This window comes from Cricetulus griseus (assembly GCF_003668045.3).
Source record: "Cricetulus griseus strain 17A/GY chromosome 1 unlocalized genomic scaffold, alternate assembly CriGri-PICRH-1.0 chr1_1, whole genome shotgun sequence".
Classification (NCBI taxonomy): Eukaryota; Metazoa; Chordata; class Mammalia; order Rodentia; family Cricetidae; genus Cricetulus; species Cricetulus griseus.
Window position 1 is genome coordinate 272,054,614 of NW_023276807.1, and position 22,465 is coordinate 272,077,078.

Here is a 22,465-nt window from a genome sequence, read left to right on the forward strand (position 1 = left end):
CTTCCCTCAGGTTTGATTTTTGCCAAGCACCAGAAGGAAAACGCCCATCTGAAAATCTTGGTCAGGTATTATTCGGGGAGAGAATTGAACCCTCACCATATAAGGTTTGTATTTAGTTTAAGCTTACTTTATATGTATGGGTGTTTAGCCCAAAAGTGTGTATCACTTATGTGCCTGATACCCAAAGGGATAGCTTGGAACTGGAGTTACTTGTGGTTCTGAGCTGCCTGGGTGCTGGGAGTTAAAACTGGATCCTCTGGAAGAGCAGCGAGTGCCCTTAACCACTGAGCTATCTCTCCAGTCCCAGTAGTAACTTCCAGAAGCCATGGTCGAGTGTCATTGATAGTCTTTCTTACTGAGCTGTCACACAGCTTGTGTGACACACAGTGTAGAGACGTCTGTTCACCTCGAAGCATTCCTTTTCTAGTCATGAAAAGGTTGGTTGTCTATGCTACTTTTTTGTTTGTTTCTGAACAGTGTCTGTAGATTTCCCCTGTTCCCAAGTGTGACATTGCCAAGCCTTCTCTACTGGTATTTTGAGGAGATTTTTTTTAATTTAATTTAAATTTTGGTCTTGGTTTGTTTAGCTTATCTTTGTGTTTGAATCAATTAAAGTATTTTTGAGGGATTTGGTGAAGTGATTTACCATGTACAACGGCCTGGGGTCTGTCCTCAGCAGCACAAAACTAAGCATGGTGGTACAGCCTGTAATGCATCGCTCAGGATTGGAGGCAGGAAGATTGAGTGTCCTCAGAGGCCATCTTGTCTCAAAAACAAGAAGAGTAGCCAGGAGGTGGTGGCGCACGCCTTTAATCCCAGCACTCAGGAGGCAGAGGCAGGGGGATCTCTGTGAGTTCGAGGCCAGCCTGTTCTACAAGAGCTACACAGAGAAACCATATCTTGAAAAACTAGAAGGGGGGGGGGGCTTTTGAGGAAGGAAGGAAGGAAAGAGAGGGAGAAGGAGACACACAGGGTGGGAGAGGGAGAGAGAGTAGGAAAGAAGAGTTAGTAACTGCTGTGACATGAGGGTGCAGGAATCTCCCACCAGGAACACACAGCGTTTGGCACAACAGTAAACTGGGAAAGCCAGGGAAAGCCAGGGCCTGCCTCTAGTAGGATCTCACTTTCCACATTCTAAATGTAAGTGAGACTCCTGGGTGCTGGGACTGTTCAGATTTGATCCCTTGTCCCAGGGGTTGAGGAAAAAGTGCAACAGAAGGATACTAAAATGAAGAGAGATACACACCTAATATTTCTCATGTTGTACAGAAACTTTAGGATCAAGGTCTGTGTTAGGCAAGGCAGTGTGGCATTTGTGCCTGTATGGGTACTAAGGGCAGTTCCAGGTTATCCTAAGCCACATAGCAAGGTCCTGTCCCCAAACCAAAAAATGGTAAATTCTTCAATCCCAAGTTTAAAGAGATAAAACATGGTGTTAGGAGAGGAAATTTTTCTTTCCCAACCAGCCATCAATGTATTGAGATCTACACACACACACACACACACACACACACACACACACACACACACACACACACACACACACACTCTCTCTCTTCTGTCTCTGTCTCTCCTTCCCTCCCCCATACTCCCTCCCTCCCTCTCATTTTTTGATACAGAGTTTCTCTATGTAGTCCTGGCTGTTGTGGAACTTGCTTTGTAGACCAGGCTGGCCTCGAACTCAGGTTCACTTTCCTCTGCCTCCTGCGTGCTGGGATTAAAGACATGTGCTGTTACCACCCAGCTAAGCAATATATTTTCATTTCATTTTGATTCTTCTGTACTGTATTTTCAGATATTTTTACCCTGTTTAAATCTGCATTGAAAGCAAAGGTGATAACCAAAGGAGATTGCATATCTGTCACCTGTTTTGCCTCTGTTTTCCTGTGACATCTGTTTAGATCAGGAAAAATATAGCAAATGTAGGATTATAAAACCCCATTCACCTTCATTTGTTTTCTAGGATAAGCATTTGTTGGTTAGCTTCTCTTTGTGTACCCCGGGTACTAGGACAGATGGAGAAGACAAAATAAATCTCTGGATCTTGTGTATTGACGGCAAGGAGACTGGAGAACTAAAGGGTATAGTGTGTCAGTTACTTGGAAAGAACTCCTAAAAAGAAAGCAGAATGTGGACAGAGAATTTGCAATTTTAAATAGGCTTACCCAGATGTGACATTAAAAAATGTAAATTTAAAAAGTCTCGCTGAGAAGGTGACATTTGAATAAAAGACCTTAAAATTAGGTAAGGGAGTAAGCCACAGGAGTGCCTGGGGGAGGTATGTTAAGAGGCAGACAGCAAATGCCAGTCCCCAGGTGTGAACTTACCTGGAATGTTCAAGGTACACAGATAAGCCAGTACAGCTTGAGCAAGTGAGTGATACAGAGACTAGTGAGAGATGAGGGCAAAAGAGTAACGGGGCTGTGTTACACAAGGAAATAGTTCAGTCGTAAAACACTTGCTAGCATGCTTGCCACCCTGGGTTCAACCCTTGACACCATCAGAAACGATAGGGACGAAAACTTTGGGCCCTTTACATCTGAAAATTGGCGATTTTTGCATCAGCTTGGGTCTTACCAGTTACTCACTATGGGGTAAGTTGAGAACAGACTAGGAGTGTGAGGAGAAAAGCTGAGAGATCAGGTAGGCGATTTTATAGCCATCCAGGTGGGACTTTAGACCTTAGGGGCCTCTAGGAGGGAGGGGACTGTGGAGTCATCAAACTCTTAGGCTCAGCCTGTTTTTTTGAAAGTGGAGCCAAGAGGTCTTGGAGCCATGGGTCAGTGGTTAAGACCACTCTGGTTCATTTCCCACCACCCACATAGCAGTTCAGAACTGTAGCTCCAGTTTCAGGAATCTGACACCTCCTCGGCTGGCCTCTGTGGGCATTGTGTGCATGTGGTGCACTACATGTAGGCAAAGATACACATAAAATAAAAACATTTACAAAAAAAAAAAAGTGGAGCCAAGAGTGTGGTGATAACAGAGCTCAGGCCTTTGATCCCAGCACCTGGGATCACACACCTTTGATCCCAGCTTTAGGGAGGTGTCTAGGACAGAAGCAGGGTATCAGAGCTGGCATTCATTCTCTAGCCACATTGAAGATAGGAAGACATTGAAGTCTCAGGATTCTCCAGCCACGCTGAGGAGAGGCAGCAGTCTGAGGTTTGGTGGAGCTGGCATCACCTCTCATTCTGAGGAAGAGTGAGAGCTAGTGGCTGGCTGCTTTGCTTTGCTTTTCTGATCTTCAGCTTTAAGTTTGAACCCCAATATCTTTCTCTGCATCGTTTATTTATCGTGTTACACAAGAGAATTAGCTAAGGAAGAGGATACAGACTGGAGTTTTCATTTCCTGCGGTAGAAAAAAGAGAAATGGGGTGAGCAGAAGAGTGAAATTGGGACATGAACAGTTTAAGGCTTCTCATGCCCTCTTCTGGCTACTGTGAGTACCCGCATATATTTACTGCACAGGAGCACACACAAAAATAAGAATTAAAGTTGTATATTTTATGATATGAGGAGTGATTGAGCAAGACAGCTCCTGGCCACCACATACATGCACATGGGCCCTCCCCTCTGCATGCACATACAACACACACACTAAAATAAGTAAAAATGGAACAAAATTGGGCTTGCATGTCATAAAGGGGATTGGTTTCCTTGACAGCTGATAACATGTTACATTCTTATTAAAACTTAAAAAGAAAGCTCAGCACTGGCTGTGCCTCCTGGGGACCTGGTTGGATTCCCAGCACCCACATGGCACCTCACAGCCATCTGTCACTCCATTCCCAGAGGACTCAACACCCTTATCTGGCCTCTGTGAGCACTGTGTACACTCGTGGGCTATAGACCTGCACACAGAAATAAAGATGCGTTAGATCCACAGCCACAACCATTTAAAATACAGAGAGGAGCGTGGTTTGTATTGGGTCACTCTCTTGGGTCACATCCTGACTGGCATTTCTTAGTTTATGTCTTTTATGCCTTGGTTTTTCCTAACTGTAAAGTGTAATAAGGTCAGCCTCATGCGTTGTTGGGTGGAACACATGAGCCTTGGTAAATGTAACATGAATATGAATGTGCATAGCACATGGGGAGCATTAGGGGTATGCTCACTATTGCTGTATAATCAAGTGTCGTCAGGCTGGGGAGATGGCCCCGCTGATAAAGAACTTGCTAATAGGCACTGAATAGGCTAATAGGGGCTGAGTTCAGAACCCAGCGCCCATGTAAAAGCTGGATACATTCCTGCATGTATCTGTAATCCCCAGGGGGAGTGTGGAGACAGGAGAAACCCTGCAGCTGTGAGTTCCTGAGCTCCAGTTCAGTGACAACCCTGTTTCAAATCTAAAGTGGAGAGCAATAGAAGAGGATGTCTGACATTGGCCTGTGGCCTCCTTGTGCTACATGCACACACACACACACCACACACCACACACCACACACCACACACCACACACCACACACCACACACACACACACACACACACACACACACACACACACACACACACACACACACACACACACACACACACGCACACATACACACACGCACGCACACACACATGCACACATACACACACGCACACACACACAAGCACGCACACATACACAGGCACACACATGCACACGCACACATACACACACACGCACACACATGCACACGCACACATACACACACACACACGCATGCACACATACACACGCACACACACACGCACGCACACATACACAGGCACACACATGCACACGCACACATACACACACACACACACACACACGCACACACATGCACACATACACATACACACACACGCACACACATGCACAGGCACACGCCCCTACCTCCTTTGGTCTTTTCATTTTCCTTCACAGTTGAACACAGAAGTTGGGACTGCTAGCTCCAGTGACCACCCATTAGGTTGAGGCTTGAGATTGACTGTTGTATGACTGGTAGCAGAGACAATGCCTGTCCTGTCTCTGTTTATTTAAGTTTGATCTCTGTGCCTCCGATTCCGTACTATGAGTGCTTCTGTGTTACTACTTTTCACTTACTAAAATCGAACTTAGGTTCAAAATGATGGTACAAATACCGTTTTAAATGGAAGTGGTGACAAGGTGAAAATTAAACTGTTGGCTGACAGATGGCAGCAGTGGGCTACACTTAGACATCACTATCAGCTAACGGATGGCTGCTGGTGTAGCAGAATCCTGGCCAGGTGTTGTAGTACACACCTACAGAGACCCCAGCATTTGGGAGGCGTGGGTAGGCAGGAGGAGCTTCAGTATGAGACCAGACTGTAATATATTAAGACCTTCTTTCAAAAAACAAACAAAAAAGTCAAGTGGGCTATTTAGAAATGAAACATAATTTTTTCATTACAAATTATTATGGTTTATTTATATAGTTGCTATGTCATAGCCTTCTGGAAATACAAAGCTGTGGATTTTTGGTTTTGGTTCTGCAGGTTGAACCAGAGCCTCATGCTCACTGCTCTGCCACTGTGTTCTACCCCAACCTCCAGCCCAGGAAAGCATTTTTTTAAATTAATACTTAAATGGCTCGCAGTGAATCATTGTGAACCTACCATTAAAATGTTCTGTTGTGTGTGTACGCGTGTGCGCATGTGTGTAGTAAATTCTAGCTCAAAATTGGAGAATAAAGTTACTTTAGTTTTTAAATTTGATTTTTAAAAAGTTCTATTTTTATATTACCTTTTTAATAAATAGAATCCTAAAAGTGAGCAGTCTGTAAAGCTGAGTAAATGGCCATGTCTGTTCTGATTTTTAGATGTTCAAATATGACACTGTAGTCACTGCTGAGCCTCCTGTTGAACATTAAGGACGGTTAATTAATGCCTGTCCACTTGGATGCTGGCACAGAAACTTGGGTCCATGTCTATGGGGAACCTGTTCTACCTTCCTTTTTTTTTAATAGATCTCACTTACATGGAGAAGATGAATAAATTTAAGTCATCAGAGCATGAAAGAAAACTTGTGATCAGAAAAGTTGCAGACTTGGCTCTATAGAGAAGCAGATTGAAGTTTCAGTGTGATTGAGTGAGCTGTGGTGGATTTTAGATGCTTATCACCAATATTGATGACTTAAGAAATCATGACTTACCTGTTCCCTTAGGAAGAACCTGTATCTTTTTGGGTAATTTTTGTTAATGTACTTCTGCTTTCTTTTTATACAGTTCACATTTAATAAGATGGAAACCTGTAAGCTTGTTTGCACGAAAACATACCATACAGAGAAGGCTGAAGACAAACAAAAGTTAGACTTCTTGAAAAAAAGTATGCTACTGAACTATCAGCATCACTGGTGAGACAGATGAAAGTTCTATTTCTTTGTCTATAGAAAGTAAATTGTAGGTTGAATAAAATACAGCAAATTAGCTTCCTTGTGTCCATGCTAGGGCAGTTGTAAAGCATAGTTTAAAGTGTTGTCGTTCCTCCGTGCTTAGATCCTGGTTGTGTCAGGTGCTGCCTTCACTCAGCAGGGCCTGCTGCACTGCTGCCTGTGGTCATGTGTGGCTAACATGGGAGTGAGTTTATGCTGTGGGGAAGAGAAAGCCATTACTTCATTCAGTGGGCCAAGAGAAAGAGCATTAGCAAAACCAAATTTAACATCTGTAGGTAGCAACTTAATTCAGATCAAATCTACTTAGTGTTGATGCAACATTAACAAGTTTCTTACCAGTTTGTGTAGAAATAAAAAAGCATTTCATTTTGTTTTTAAGTGGTATACACTTGTTATCCATTACTCAAACAGAAAATACTTCAAAGGCTCTCCAAATCTACCCTTTCAAGATAATTTTGCTTACACATGCCTGTGTTCTATGTAGATTCGTGGTGTATATACGTTTTTCCTTTATAGAAACCAAGTTGTTGCTGGTTGCTAGCATTCTCTTTTCTTTACTGCTTGAATGTGGTGTTGATGTCTCAATCTGCAAATTTATGCACTCCTGGGAAGTTGAGGGGCTTTGGACCCCAGTTCAGACTTGGAGCACTATGGCTGGAGCCCCTCGCCACTTGTCTGCTCAGTTCTTATGTGCCAAGCGCAGAGAGCATAGGACTCCTGGGCAGGGCAGTCCTGAAAACAATGCACAACCCAACAGGAGGGACCAACAGAACAAACAGCTGGCAATAGACAGTTCTTACTTGCTATTTAGTAGTTTTCTATATCACCTGTGGGTGTTTTGCAAACATATATTGCTTAATAATTTAGAAAATAATCATGGCCTCCCTAAAGCAGTTTGGTACAGTGATTAAAATGAAATGAACTACATTCACAATAAGAATCCACAAGAATCCAGTACTTCTGAAGGTCTTTCAAATTCTGAGGGACACAGATTCCTTTGTATATCTATACATTTGTTCATGTAGTTTTATGAATTCCATGATGTGAATGGTGATTTTTACCCCCTAGAGAACATTGTAACCATATGCATAATTTCCCTCGTTACAGGGAAAGGTTAGGGGATATAGTTTTCTTACTTGTTGAGCACATTTCCATTTTTACTTGGATCATTTAAAGTGGATTTGAGATCTTTGGGCTGACTTTATCCATAGCTGGAGCAGCTCCATCATCATTCTAGAGCCTGCTTTGGATCCCCACACTAGTTACCTGAACTCCCCTCAGCTGTGCTGTCCACTTTGTCCCTCTGCCTTCTAAGATTTCTTAGAGATGGATGGATGGGAGGGACAGGGAAGGGGAGTGGAGGGGAGAGGAGAGGAGGGGGAGGACATCTGTTATTGAAGACCAAGTATAGGGTCTTACTCATGCTGAGCAAGCCACACCCCCACCCTTTATGATGTTTTAAAAATAAATCATACTTAACTAGTTGGCTTAGTACTTTGAGGGCTCAAGGGTATAGAGCCTCTGTACTGCAGCTTATGGTCTAGAAATGGATTTTGAAGCTGGCTTTGGCACATTTAATCTCAGATCCTACCAGTTCAACAAAAGAGAATGGAATGCAGTTTTCAAAACTGCAGAATCCTCATTAATATAAATCTGCTTGTGTTAAACCACACAGTAGGACTTCATTGCCAAGTTCATTCCTTTTTGCCACAGTTTTGGTTATTCCAGTCTCATCAGCTTTTATAACTGAGTTGTTGGGAAAGTAAGTTGTTTATAATAAAGTTCCATTGGTGACAGTGTTTCTCACAGAGGCCCTGGAATGTAGGAGGAGGAAGCTTCTGCCCTGAAAGGTAGACAGTTGGGACCAGTCACCCTTGGATTCTTCTTCATGCTCTTTTGCATGGCAAATTGGAAATAGGGTTAAATTATTTTATGTTAGAAATTAAATACTGCTTCCTGACTAAGGAAAGCAGCCATTTCAAGGGATATTTTTAAATTTTTCTTACATTTATTTCTAAGGGTTTTTTTTTCTGTTTAGTATGTTATAATACCTGAAATAGTTATTAACATGAGGGCATTAAATATATTACAAATAAGTGAAACCTGAGTTTGTTTTTAGAACCCCAATTCCTCCAACTTCCTTATTGCAACTGGCACTCTTAATTTTTATGTGGCATTTTCTTTGTAGTTGGCTAGCATAAAGACATTCTGTGTTGCCGGTATGTACTCACTGGTTATACTTCATTCTGTCTGAAGTAACTGACTGATTATTTAGTTCTCCACAAAACTCTGAATTATTTATATAGCATTGTTTTATGTTTCTGATATTTTATGTTACAGTCTTTTGGGTATAATAATAAACAGCTTAATAGTATAGGTGATTCTAAAATTCGGTACACAAAGTACTATTAAGTAGTACTTATATATGACAAGACATGTTTTATTAGGTCATTAACATACACCTTGGGTGAATATAGAATCATAATTTTACTTCCTAGGGCACACATTAATTAAAAAATAAAACATGCCCTGGAGTGTAGTCTTATGACTGTAATACAACTAGCATGTTTTGGCTAATTTTTTATTTTGCGTCCTGCAGTGTGTTCTAAGCATAGAGGACCACACGCCTGGACTATAATGCAGCTTCACAATGCTACAGAACTTCATTATTCTTTTAATGTTTTTTCACTCTAAACTTTGAAAGATTTGGGTCTCTTGCTTTATAGAAATGTTTCTTTTATAAATCACTTGGATTTTATAAGTTTTAACAGGAATACTGTAATTTCCACTTATTTCTGCATGCTTTAGTTAAATTTCATCTCGGCATTGTACTCTTTGCCTTTCACCTGAGTTGCTATAACAAACACCACTCATGTCTGCCTAATAAGCTCTCAGGAACCAGACACATTGCTCTGTACCTGTTTCAAGCTCAACGTTCTGCTGAAGGTAAAAGCTATGCTCAGGTGCCTGGGTGATGTCATTGAATTCACAGCTGCAGCAGGCTGGATTCCTATATGCATTTGTAGTTTCAAAGCCTCTACAGAATCTGTGCTTACATAGTGCATGATAGGGTTCATCAAACAGTGTTGAATTGGAATCTTTAGAAGCTGGGTGATGGTGTTGCACGCAGACCTGTAATCTCAGCACTTGGGAGGCAGAGGCAGGTGGATCCCTGAGTTCGAGGACAGCCAGGGCTACACAGAGAAACCCTGTCTCAATAAAAAGCAAAACAAAGCAAAGAAAAAAAGGCATTTAGAAATGTTTACATTTGTAAAATTACATTGATGTAAGCTCTCTCCTAACTCAACTTTTACTTACCTGCACAGGATTGTGGATAATATGCCTGTAACGTGGTGTTATGATGTCGAAGATGGTCAGAGGTTCTGTAACCCTGGATTTCCCATTGGCTGTTACATTACAGACAAAGGTCATGCAAAAGATGCCTGTGTTATCAATGTAAGTCTGGTAACTTTGCACTGCTTTTTAGAAGGAGAATTTGCTCTTAAACAGAACTGTTACAGGCATAGAATGGGTGTAGCTAGATGGTCTCAAGTCTTTACTTGAGGTCTTTAGATCTTAAACTTAAGGCAGATTAAAACTGCAAATTTAACTCTAGGATTAAAATAATTTAGATTCAGTTCAACATTTACAGTCTTTTTTGATAAGTTCTGTGTTAAGGGCTCAGTCTCTGTTCTAACTCAATTAAAAGTTAGATTTTATGGCTGGAGAGATGGTTACCTCGTAAGATCACGTAGTGCTTTTACAGAGGACCTAAGTTTGAGTCCCAGCACCCATGTCAGGTAGGTCACAAAAGCCTAGCACTCCAGTTCTGGGAGACCTCTCCTGGCCTGCAACAAAAAGCACTGGCACGCAAGACATAGATATAATACCAAAATACTCAAGACATCTGCCTGTCTCTGCCTCCTGAATGCTGGGATTAAAGACATGCACCCACTAAAAATAAATCTTTAAAAATATATTTTTAATCAAAAAAAAAAAAGTTAGATTCAGGGCCGGCAAGATTGGCTTATTAGGTAAAGGTGCATGGTGACCTGAGTTCATTCAGTTTCCAGGCTCCATATGGAGAAAGGAGGTAACTGACCCCAAGGTTGTCTGTCCTCTGACCTCCACACATGCACCACACCTACACAATAAAATGTAACTTGAAGGAAGCTATAGCCAAAAACCGTTTTTTAGAGAAAGTGTTATTAAGGAAAAGTAATTTAAAATTGCTAGTAGTAGTAGGAGGACTGAGGAAGGAACGTCGTCTAATGCATTAATCTTACGTAGATACTGGAGTGTCAGAAGGCTTCTCCGTAAGTTTGTGAATTTATATTGTAAAAGCTTGAAAATACACTCTTTGTAAGACCTGTTTGTCTTTAAAGCCCTGCTTCTATGATAAAAATGGAGTGCTAAGAGCAGAGACACTGATACAGAATTGTTGTTAAGATCAGTATGTAACAGTCACCAATTCTGTTTTATGTTGGTACTACTAATATTGAGTGTATGAAGTTTTCGAATACTCAGCCTGATTTACTGTCTTAATGGGTATGATCTGATAAGTTGTCATAAATCTCACTATCTTGATGAATCCTGTTATGAAGGTTGACCAGGGTACTTGAGTAGCTGAGGTCATTTGTTTAAACAATTTTACAAATTTTTAGAGATGAGGTGCCATTAAATGTGGACAGTTTTGCTTATTTATAATCTTTTTTAACATTTTATTGTAAGTGAAAAACTAGAGAACATTGGTTACCTAGTTTAGCAGGTGTGTATTAGTTTTGTGTAAAGCTAAAACCTTAGAAGGCCTCATTTACCTTCGCCACTTAGGTCTGGCTTGTACGGGCTTCAAGCTTAAAACTATAGCTTGTGATAGGGAAGGGTAAAAGTTTCATCTGAACTGTGTCTGTCTGTTCCTGTTGTCACTGGTGAAGCCTGTGCTAGATTCTCCTGTAGGCAGTGTTCTGTCTTTAACTGTAAGTTCTCTTTCACAGTCAGAATTCCATGAAAGAGATACTTTCTACATCTTCAATCATGTTGACATCAAAATATATTATCATGTTGTTGAAACTGGGTCCATGGGAGCAAGATTAGTAGCTGCTAAACTTGAACCAAAAAGGTAAATATACCAGTAGGTTAAAAAAACAAAAACTATTGCAACCAGGTGTGGTGGCTCACACTTATAATCCTAGAACTCTGGGAGGCTGAGGCAGGAGGACTGAGGTGAGCTCCAAGCTAGCCTGGCCTCAGCAACTCCCCTCACCCCATAAACAAATGTAAGAGAGACTGAGATCTACAGGGTAAGTACTCGGAGGTCAAGTGCTTTTTCCTTAGTCATAATTCTGACATGTGCAGATTAATCACAGCGAGAACTCCCTAAGTGTGATGTCCTGAGGTTCTTACAGGCTGCTCAGAGAAATGGTAATTATGATTTCTCTGTATTGGGGAAGTGGAGATTGAGATGCTTTCTTTCTGCATCTTGTTTTGTTTTCTTCTTTCAGGAATTTTCACATCTTTTCCGAGTGGTTGACACAGGGTCCCCTTTGTAGTGGAAAGAGCACAATGGCAGATGGTTTTCCTGCTCTGAGGCCCATGTGGCTGTTGGCACTGTCATTTTAAAGTCTCCATGCCAGCCTTTGCAAGGGAGTCTTTTGAGGTTGTCTAGTGTTAGCTTAAAAGTACCTGTTTTGAGCCAAGCATGCGTGCACACCTTCAGGCAGGCGGGTCTCTTGAGTTTGAGGCCAGCTTGGTCTACAGAGTGAGTTGCAGAACAGCCCAAGCTACACAGAGAAGCTCTGTCTCAATAAAGAAAGTACTTGTTTTTGTTGTGGATTGCATTTTTTTCCATGATTTTCTTGCCACTGAATTAGCCATATTTTCACATTAATAGTGTAAAGCAATACATGGCAGACTGATACTAAAGTGGCAGTTAATTTCAGCTCCCCCTGTGGACTGGGAACAGTGGTGTGTGCCTGTAGTTCCAGCACATGGTTGAAGCAGGAAGGCCACTTAAGTCTAGACATAAGACGAGCATGAGCAGCATGGCAAGACCCCATCTTACAGGAGGAGTGGGGCTTTTGGTGGTCTTTTAAATGAAGTGGTTCAGACTTTTGCTTACAGTTGAATATGTAACTAAGCCCATTATTTCTGTTGAAGTAAATATTTATGCTATGAAATGTGACATGAGGACCAATGAGATGGCTTGGTTATAAAAGTGTTTTCCAAGGAAACCCAGTGACCTAGGTTCAAGTCCTTGATCCCACGGTGGAAGGAGAGGCCTGACTCCTCAAAAGTGTCCCACGACTTCAACACACATGTCATGGCATGCTCTCACACACACATCATAAACACACACACAAATAGTCAAATTTGAGACGAATTTTGTAATGTGATATGAATGATGTCAAAATACAAAGAAAATTATGGCCTGTATTTTATCTGAGTTTTCTAAACTGAACTTTATCATTGTCTTGCCAAAATGTTTCTTTCCACAGCTTCAAACATACCCATATAGATAAACCAGACTGCTCCGGACCCCCCATGGACATAAGCAACAAGGCTTCTGGGGAGATCAAAATTGCCTATACTTACTCTGTTAGTTTTGAGGTGAGTTTGCTTTTAATCTTGAGTAATTGATTGTACCTCTTAGCCTGATTAAAATTACTAATGGTCAAATAGACAAGCTTTTAATGAGCTGCTTTTCCCAAATACCTGTCAGTGCACCAAACAACAAAATGATTCCTAAGACTAAATTGTAGTTTAAATGAAAAGATAGAGGAGATGGGAGAATTGTGCTTAGTGTGTGTGACAACTAAGAGATGCAAGCAAGAAAGTAGGTGTAGCGGGCAACATGAGATCTCAGGAGCTCGTGGGAAATGCCCTCCTTTGCATAACGAGCATGAGGTGTCACAGAAGGTGGTTGTCAGAAGTATGGGGAAGTATTCCACCTCTGCTTCTAAATTTTTACCTTGACTAGCTAATATAGTTGTGAAGTTTAATGTCCCCATGTGTGGTATTTAATTTTCAAGGCCAGCGCAATAAACAGTATGTGTCTTTAGGTAAAACGCCAGTGTGAGTGGCATTTACCAGATGTTCAGTGTACCTGGATTATAACCATGGTCTTTTGAGTCATCCCATAGGTACAGTGTAAAGAAAAACTCATTCTGTTCTTTTCTCAAGAAGTTAAGAAAATGCAGCTCTAAATTTTGGCATTGAAAATCCACTTGTGCTAGCTATAAGTTAGAGCTGGACTTTTAAAAACACTAACATGAAACCCACAGAAACAGCTGACCTGAACATCGGTGAACTCTTGCTCCCCAGAATGATAGCTGGGGATACCAGCATGGGACTGATCCAGACCCCAGGAACTTGGGTTTCAGTGAAGAAACCTCGGAAATCTACGGGACCTCCTGTAGTAGTTCAGTACTTATCCCTAGCATAGGTGTGGACTTTGGGAGCCCATTCCACATAGAGGGATACTCCCTGAGCAAGACACACGGGGGCGGACCTAGGCCCTATCCCAAAGGATACGATAGACTCTGATGACACCCTATGAAAGGCCTCACCATCTGGGGGAGCAGAAAGGATATGTGATAGGTAGGGTTTTAGTTGGGGGGAGGGGTTGTAGGGGAGGAGGGGAGGGAGAAGGGAACTGGGATTCACATGTAAAACAATCTTGTTTCTAATTCAAATAAAAAAATCTGAAAAAATCAAAATAAAAACACTAACATGTAGGTATTGCTGGAATTCTTGCCAGGCCTCTTGAGGTTTTTTGTTTGTTTGTTTGTTTTAATTTACTGCTTAGTTTCATTCTATTTGCAATAGATTTGAATAAATCTAAAACTACCTCATTTTCACTAGCAACCCAGGTTCTGCTGTTGAAGTTGTAGGTGTTAACTGAGTAGGAGAGTGCACTATTGAAAAGAGTTTTCAGATTCTTACTGTACCTTGTCAGAAGATGCTCAGAGTTTCCTTCTTGCCCCTCCCTCCAGGAAGAGAAAATCATCAGATGGGCGTCTAGATGGGACTATATTTTGGAGTCCATGCCTCACACCCACATTCAGTGGTTTAGGTAAGAGTCCGATTAGTCTGCCTTTGGCTTTCTTCTTGTTCAACTCCTTGTCCCTGTGAGTGTTTCATCCCCTCTGTAGCCCTGCTCATGTGCGTTTAGTGGTCTAGACTGAAGTTAAGACCCTGACTTTAAGCCACTGGTCCAGCCTTCCTAGTGTTGTGATGCTTTAATACATTTCCTCATGTTGTGGGCCCCCCATCATACAATTATTGTTGTTGCTACTTCATAGCTGTAATTTTGCTACTGTTATGAATGGTAATGTAAATACTAAGTGAGAGGTTTGCCGAAGGGGTCGTAACCCTCAGGTTGAGAACCGTGCTTTAAGCCATGAAGTATTTGTCTAAGCAGGTTGTCTATTTCTAAATTTGTTTCTTAATCTGGAAATGCTTAGCTCATGGGAGTGGAATGATAAGGGATTAGAGATTGTGGGATGGAACATCTGAGGTTGTTACTGGCTGGTAGGTCAGAGTGCTCAACAGTTGCTGTTCAGCCATTGTTCTCTCCAAAGCATGACTCAGGACTTTGCCTTGGAGCTGGTTCACTGTGCATCTCTCCTTTTCCTGTTTTGCTGACTAATCTTCTTGACATTCACTAGTTTACTGTGCAAATTTGCCTGTTACTAAGTTCCTGGAGGGTCCAAGCCAGCCTTCACCACCTTGCTGTGTGTATTGCAGTGACGTGGAGACAGGAGTTAACCCAGTAATGTTGTCCTACACAAAACCAGCCTGATTCTGGGCTGCAGAACTGTAGAAGCTGTGGGTTGTAGTCGAGTGGTAAAGGCTTTCACAGGGTGTCCAGGAATCAGTCTGCAATACTACACATGCATCTGAACAGTGATAGTCCTGACTGAGCGCTGTGACTGAGTGAGGCAGGAGGATTTCAGGGTTGTAGTTGAATTGGGCAAAGGAGAGGAGGGGGGAAGAAGGGCGGTGATGGATATATGAAAATATGTACATGGTAGAACACAATACACTGAATTAGTTGGGTTTTAGAAGTTTTGAGCCAGGTGGTGGTGGCAGATGCCTTTAATCCTAGTGATTGGGAGAGAGGCAGAGGCAGGTGGATCTCTTGAGTTCAAGCACAGTCAGGACTGTTACACGGAGAAACCCTGTCTCAAAAAACAAACAAACAAAAAACAAAAGGAATTTTTGATTTTTAAGCCAGGCACGGTGGTGCATACCTTTTGTCTTAGCATGAGTCTAGCCTAGTCTACCGAAGGAGTTCCAGAACAACCAGGGCCACACAAAGAAACCCTGTTTGCAAAAAAAAAAAAAAAAAAAAAAAAATTGTTTTTATTTTGATTGGACTGGGGGTTTTTGTTGGTGTTGTCTTTAGTTTTTCGAGACAGAATTTCTTTCTGTGTCCCGGAACTCATTCTGTAGACCAGGTTAGCATGAACTTGGAGATCCACCTCCCTCTACCTCCCGAGTGCTGGGACTAAAGGTGTGCTCCACCTTTGCCCTGACTTAGCTGTTTTAGTGTCACTCAGTGAAAAGTTTTTTGACACTTTTTTTGTGTGACTAAGCTGCAGTTTCACTCTGATGTGCTTGTTCCCACAGCATAATGAACTCCTTGGTTATTGTTCTGTTCTTATCTGGAATGGTAGCTATGATTATGTTACGCACGCTGCATAAAGATATTGCCAGATATAACCAGATGGACTCTACGGTAAGTGAAAACATTTCATTGAGTCTTTAGACACCATAGAGATGAGATGCGGAAACTTTCAGTTGCAGAATGTGAAATATATGAAAAAGTAAGAGCTAAAAATTTTCCAAGACAGAAAAACAGAGAATCCATGAAGTATTTCCCAAACATATGAATAGAATGATTTGCTTGTTTGTCAGTGAACAAAAATACTTGGCCACAAACAGATCCACACTGAAGCAGCTTTGATGGAGATAATTTAGCAGACTAAGAAAATGGAGTAAACTGAGGGCTTATAGGCTATGAACATGGACACACCGACTATCTGATGGATGGTTTTAGGATGAAGTTGGTATTTATCTGGAAAGAGAAGTCTGGGCAGAGGACATAAGAAGCGTGGGCCTGTAGCAAAACCCTGAACAAAGCTTGGTGTGCAAGCCTGACGCACTGACTTCAGTCCTCAGAGCCCACAGAGGGAGAGAGCCACTCCTGAAAGTTGTCCTCTGACACCTTTTATAAAAATAAAATTATTTCTTGAATTAGAAAATCCCAAGTGGTGATTATTCACAGTAAGGGATATGCATATTGCAATGTTGTTGGTTCACCTGGCTCTGCCCGTATTGGGCGGGGATTGAGAGAACAGCTTAGTTTGGCCAGCCAGTGAAAATGCAGAGTGGCAGGCACTTTGACAGTACCTGTGCTCCTTTCAAATTGTCAGTACCGGGGCCCAGCATTTCAGTTTCCAAATTAACTTGGGTACAACAGATTTTTATTGCTAAGTTTTATTTTCACAGAGTAGGTATGTTGTGCTTGCTTAGAAATTGCATAATTTTAAGCAGTTAATAGGTGGCTGACTTTATAAATTATGGAATATCCACACGGTAGAAAACTAAACATTAACAACAATGAGACAACTCTGCAATACAAGCATGTTTTACAGCTAAGTTTACTCCCATAGTTGTGTCAGAATCACACTGTCCGTGTAAAGTCTGTTTCAGTCCCCTTTCCTTGGCAATGCTGAGGATCTTAAGAGGGCCTGGTGTGTGGTGGGCAATTTTCCGAGAACTTTAATATGTAAATTCCTTCAGAAACAATCCTGGAGCGCTATTTAAAACTCCATGCTCACATTCTGTCTTCAAAACATAAATTTGGGAAAATGTGTAGCAGCATATTCTATGGTAAGCCAACAAAACTGTTGCCGTGAGGCATGCTGAACTGAGTTCCTTGTTTTCGTAGGAGGATGCCCAGGAAGAATTTGGCTGGAAACTAGTTCACGGGGATATATTCCGTCCTCCAAGAAAGGGGATGCTGCTGTCAGTCTTTCTAGGATCCGGGACACAGATTTTAATTATGACTTTTGTAACTCTGTGTAAGTTTTAATGAATATTAAAAAGAGAATACTTTGTCTGGATAATATTTGGAAGTAGGTTTCCCTATGTGAAGCCACTGTGCCAAGAGCCTTTTGACTTTTGAGATTTTGTGTGCCTGGGCTCTGACTGCCCCTGGGACAGGTTAGATTCACCGAGAGGCTGGCAGGGTGTATCCTCCCTCCCTCAGGAAACATGATAGCCTGGAGCCGGCACCACTCCATCCAACTCCAGAGGAAGGAGCAGTCAGCTAAGAGTCCACAGATCTGTGGCATCCAGGATAGAAGAAAGAGGGAACTAGGGTTGAGAAAGAAAGTTTTTGTAATGTTTTCTCAAAAATTTAGGAAGTAAGACTTTTTTTTTTTGGCAGTGTTCCATAACTACAGGGTCTCCTTGAGCCACCTGGGATCTTGAGAAATTTTATTGCATAAAGTTTTATCGGTGAAATAGATCTCCTTTAGGGGGACTGTTCAGATGCAGGATGCTTTGAGACTGCTCCTTGGGGTTGCATAAGTACAGTTTCTTTGCTGCCTCTTTTCTGTAAGAGAAGCTGTTTATGAGTATACTCTTTTGCATTGTGTGTATATTTTTAAACCATGTTTTACTTGAGTCCAGCTACTGGTGAAAAGTAACAAAAAGTTGTTACTGAAAGAATCCACAGGGCCGAGTGTGGTGGTGCATACATACCTTTATTTCCAGGGAGAGGCAGGGGCAGGCAGATCTGTGTCAAGCCAGTCTGGTCTACAAAATGAGTGCCAATATAGCCAGAGTTACACAGAGAGACCCTGTCTCAAAAAACAAACAGAAACAAAAAAAATCCACAGAAGACCTTTTAAATTTTTTTTAGGGAACATATATATGATCCTGTTTGGCTACAGGTCAGATATGTAATAGTGCATGTAGTCTTTTGTCTAGTCTTTCTTTTTTGAGACAAGGTGTTATTTTGTATACTAAGCTGGTGTGGAACCATCTCAGATTCCCAGTAGTGCCCTGCTCCTGCTCCCTAGTGCTGGAATACGGTGTGAGTCACTATGAACAGTAGTAATTTTCTGTTAGTAAAATTATTGTGCTTTTTGATGTTTGGGGGGGTGGTTATTATTGTTGTTGTTTGTTAGCTTTGTTTTGAGATCCACCGCCTCTGCCTTCTGAGTGCTGGGATTGAAGGCGTGCACCACTACTGCCTGGCTGTATATTTTTATAGTGGGAATAACTGTCATTCCTAAATGCCTGACATCTGGGTAAGTTTGAAAGCCACAATTCACACCTTTAGGCTTTACACTCAGGTTGCTAGACTTATTTTAAAGACTAGTACTAGCTATTGTTATTTTAATGTAATAACAAGTAGGGAGATAATAGCTTTGATAGAGGGCTAGGATTTGTTAGAGTATTAGGCTGAAGTAGGAAGGTAGGCCTGGAGAAGACGTCATAAAAAATCTTAGTAAGCCAGAGGCTAGCATGATGCCATCAGTCCAGACATGGCCTTGAGGGTATAGTTCTGCTCTAGCATTGTATCAGAAATCTTGTGGACCCCACAGAGACTCCCTAGTGGCCATACAGTATGTTAGTCACTACTAGCTGCATAGGGCTGTGTGTATTTTTCATGAGGTTGTGTTTGTTTTCTTGTATAAAAAACAAGTATTCTACCATTTCACAATAAAGGAAGGAGAGTAATAACATTTAAACTTTTGGTGGTTGCTTCTTAGTTTTTGCTTGTCTGGGATTCTTGTCTCCTGCCAATCGAGGAGCCCTGATGACCTGTGCTGTGGTGTTGTGGGTGTTGCTGGGCACACCTGCTGGTTATGTTGCTGCCAGATTCTACAAATGTAAGTAAAGACCATAGTGGCCGCAATTGACTCTGCCGCCATCCTGATTCTGAACTGGATGGGGGTGGTGTTGTTAGCACTGTCTGGAGAGGTATATTGTAATTTCGTCTGCCACCGTTGTGGGTCTGATGGGTGGTGGTGGGGACAGATAGGCAGTGCCTAAAGAGGTATCACAGAGGTTTCTAGATAAGAGCCTGGAGAGTGGTTTCTGTTTTACATGTTCTAGGCCCTCAGATATGTAAATTAAAAACAAAATCAACAGTAAATTTACAGTCTTCAGTGACTGAATTCATATAAAAAGTTTATAATTATATTCTCATTCATTTAATTTTATCAATTTTCCTTTAAGGTAAGTAGTATGTACACTTGCTTATAAAAGATACTAAAACTGCTTTCAATTCAAAGCTCTTCATGTCTGACTTTTAAAGTGGGAACAGAGGAAGAAATGTCACTTTTTACTCTGCACAGTTCATGATTTGATATTTTTAAGTGGAAGAAAAAAATTAAGAGGTGCAAAGGAAAGTAAAAATTGTATTAGCAAATTTATTCTGTCAGAAATTGAAAGCCCTTTCTGAACTATAGTATTGGAGAACCCTAGATATTCAAACCTACTGTGGGAATTTAAATATGTTGCAAGTTAGACTTGAGGGTTGTGGAACAGATTCTGAAACTGACCACAGATGAGCAAGAACCTCCCTGTATCATTTCCATACCCAGGTATATTCACTGATACTGGCGTAGGGTTTAAGGGGGTTGTTTGTTTTGTGGCGTCAGTAAGACAGACCAGACCAGATCTGGGTGGCTTAGCCTCTGATACTTGCCTGTGCACTGTGGGACATTTACTCACAGGCATCATAGCATATTTGGGAAGATCTCTTCCTGCAGAGCTGCTCATGCTGCCTGACAAACATTTGGGGTGTGAACACTTGGTTTGCTTTAAAGAAAAATTCGTGCTAATGCTTTTGTTTCCTTCCTTAGCCTTTGGGGGCGAGAAGTGGAAAACAAATGTTTTACTGACATCATTTCTTTGTCCTGGGTAAGTGAATTTTTCACTAATTCTTAATGATCATCTCTTATTCCCCCAGCCTTTTTGGTCCCTTGTGTCTCTAAGTCAGGTATCTAAAAGAGTGTTTAAGATTTGAGAACGGATAGCATGAATGCTTAGTGAGCCTGTGCTAAGTGACACCATGTACTCTTATAGGAAAATGAGCTTTGGATACTAGAAACACTTGCTTTCTTGTGAGTGTTTGTAGTGCACGAGGGAGAAAAGGCACCTCCCTTGACACAGCGTCTTTCTGCCTCTTCTAAGGGCTGTGGTGGTTGTCTGACATGTTGCCACATAAGGTTGCAGGGGAGCTTTTGGCCTGGTCATAGGGAGGGCTTCTCCCTGAAGGGTTTTCCTCAGATGTATTGCCAATATTTGTATATTCCATTATGTAGAGTGGTGTGTTTAAAGGTTAAACATCATAAATCAGAACGACCTTGGCTTTCTTGAGAAATGCTTCTGTTCTCATCTAGTGTCTACCAGAGCCTTCAAGTTTCTGGTTGACAGAAACTGGCCAGTGAACACATAGTAGTAATGATGAGCACACAAGGTGGGCTGAGACAGACCAGTATGAGAAGCAAATGCTCCCTTTGTGGCTGCCCTCTGTGTGCTTTCCTCAAGTCATACTCATCATGGTTGCTTCTGCTACTTCCCTAAGTGACCTGCTCGCCAAGACTGTCCTGGTGGCGCCCTTCAGGGTCTCGCCTTTGAATCAGACATCTCCTGTTGCTCCCTTTGTTGTGTTGTGTACAGAGAACTCTTACTCCTAGAATAAATATGCTTAGTTCTCCTGGCTCCTAAAAGAGCTTCCTTGAGTATCTTCCCTGCTGCTGCATATTGCTTTTTGACCCCCGCACACGGGCCTTGAGAGAACAGTCTTCGCTCCTGCCGTCATTTGATCTGCACACATTTGCAGTGTAAACCCATGTCATCAGTACTTTTCCCCATTGTTTTACTGAAATTTATAGTGGCATTCCTGTTTTCAAATCTGGAAATCATTGTCCCTGGGCTCCTGGTGTCTTTCTTTCTAGTCCTACTCTAGCCTTCTCTCACAGCTCTTCTTGGGTTTATACTTGTTTTGAAGACTGGGTCTTGCCAGTCGATGGTGCACACCTTTAATCCCAGCACTTGGTATATGTGAGGTTGAGGCCAGCCTGGTCTACAGAGCTGGTTCCAGGACAGCCTGAGCTACACAAAGAAACCCTGTCTCAAAAAACTAAGGGGGTGGGGGAACAGGCTCTTATGACCACTACTCAGAGCTTTTCTATGCTGGCGTTGAACCTACACCCTTATGTATGCTACAATTGCATATGTAGGTTCTATCCCCAGTGTGGAAAAGTAGTATAAAGTATGTATTTGTGATTAACAGCCTTGCTGTAAACTTGGACACTTTGAGCAGTGGCAGTGTCATAGGCAGTACTGTTCATCTGAGGCACAGTACTGCTAATTGAGAAACATACGCAGCAGCCTTGGTGGAAGTATGACTGCACACACTCAGGTGTTTAAATTCAGTAAAAGCACAAGGGGAAGCATGATGTTTAGCAAGAAATTAGTGACTGGAGTATACAAATGATGCACAGTGAGTTTGCAGAAGACATGCGGCCCAAATGAGCAGTGATCAGGGGTCCTCGCCAGTGAGTGCAGAAGTGACGCCGCAGCCAGCCAGGGCCGGATGCTCGCTGCAGTTGTCCACTCTTCTAACTGTGATGAAAATGTGTGGAAAGGCAACTTTCATCAGCTGCTGGCTGGAGTTTAAATTGGTCAACGCAGCTGAAAAAGCAGTTTGTAGTAACGTTTTAAATTCTGTGGACACTATGACTTAGAAATTATACCTTTTTTATTCTCTGTCATAAGTCACGAATGTGACATGAGTCACAGGTAACTGTCCCTTCTCTCTTTTTTTTTTTTTTTTTTTTTTTTTTTTTGACTGTCTTTCAGGATTGTGTTTGCTGACTTCTTCATAATGAATCTAATCCTCTGGGGAGAAGGCTCTTCTGCAGCCATCCCTTTCGGCACTCTGGTTGCCATCTTGGCCCTTTGGTTCTGCATATCTGTGCCTTTGACGTTTATTGGTGCATACTTTGGCTTTAAGAAGAATGTAAGTTTGTAAGTGCTAACCTCAGTGGTTTCAGCTGAGGAGAC

The 22,465-nt window shown here is 41.8% G+C and overlaps 1 protein-coding gene across 1 annotated transcript in view; it reads left to right on the forward strand.

Annotated features, from left to right (window-relative positions):
- Tm9sf2 (transmembrane 9 superfamily member 2) overlaps positions 1-22,465 on the forward strand; it is a 48,571-nt gene that overhangs the window by 16,338 nt on the left and 9,768 nt on the right. The window contains exons 3-13 of the mRNA XM_027388949.2: positions 11-104; positions 6,204-6,331; positions 9,697-9,826; positions 11,365-11,489; positions 12,865-12,976; positions 14,362-14,441; positions 16,001-16,109; positions 17,325-17,457; positions 19,159-19,278; positions 20,257-20,314; positions 22,262-22,421. Coding sequence (XP_027244750.1) covers positions 11-104; positions 6,204-6,331; positions 9,697-9,826; positions 11,365-11,489; positions 12,865-12,976; positions 14,362-14,441; positions 16,001-16,109; positions 17,325-17,457; positions 19,159-19,278; positions 20,257-20,314; positions 22,262-22,421 — 1,249 coding nt within the window. The remainder of the gene's footprint in view (positions 1-10; positions 105-6,203; positions 6,332-9,696; positions 9,827-11,364; positions 11,490-12,864; positions 12,977-14,361; positions 14,442-16,000; positions 16,110-17,324; positions 17,458-19,158; positions 19,279-20,256; positions 20,315-22,261; positions 22,422-22,465) is intronic.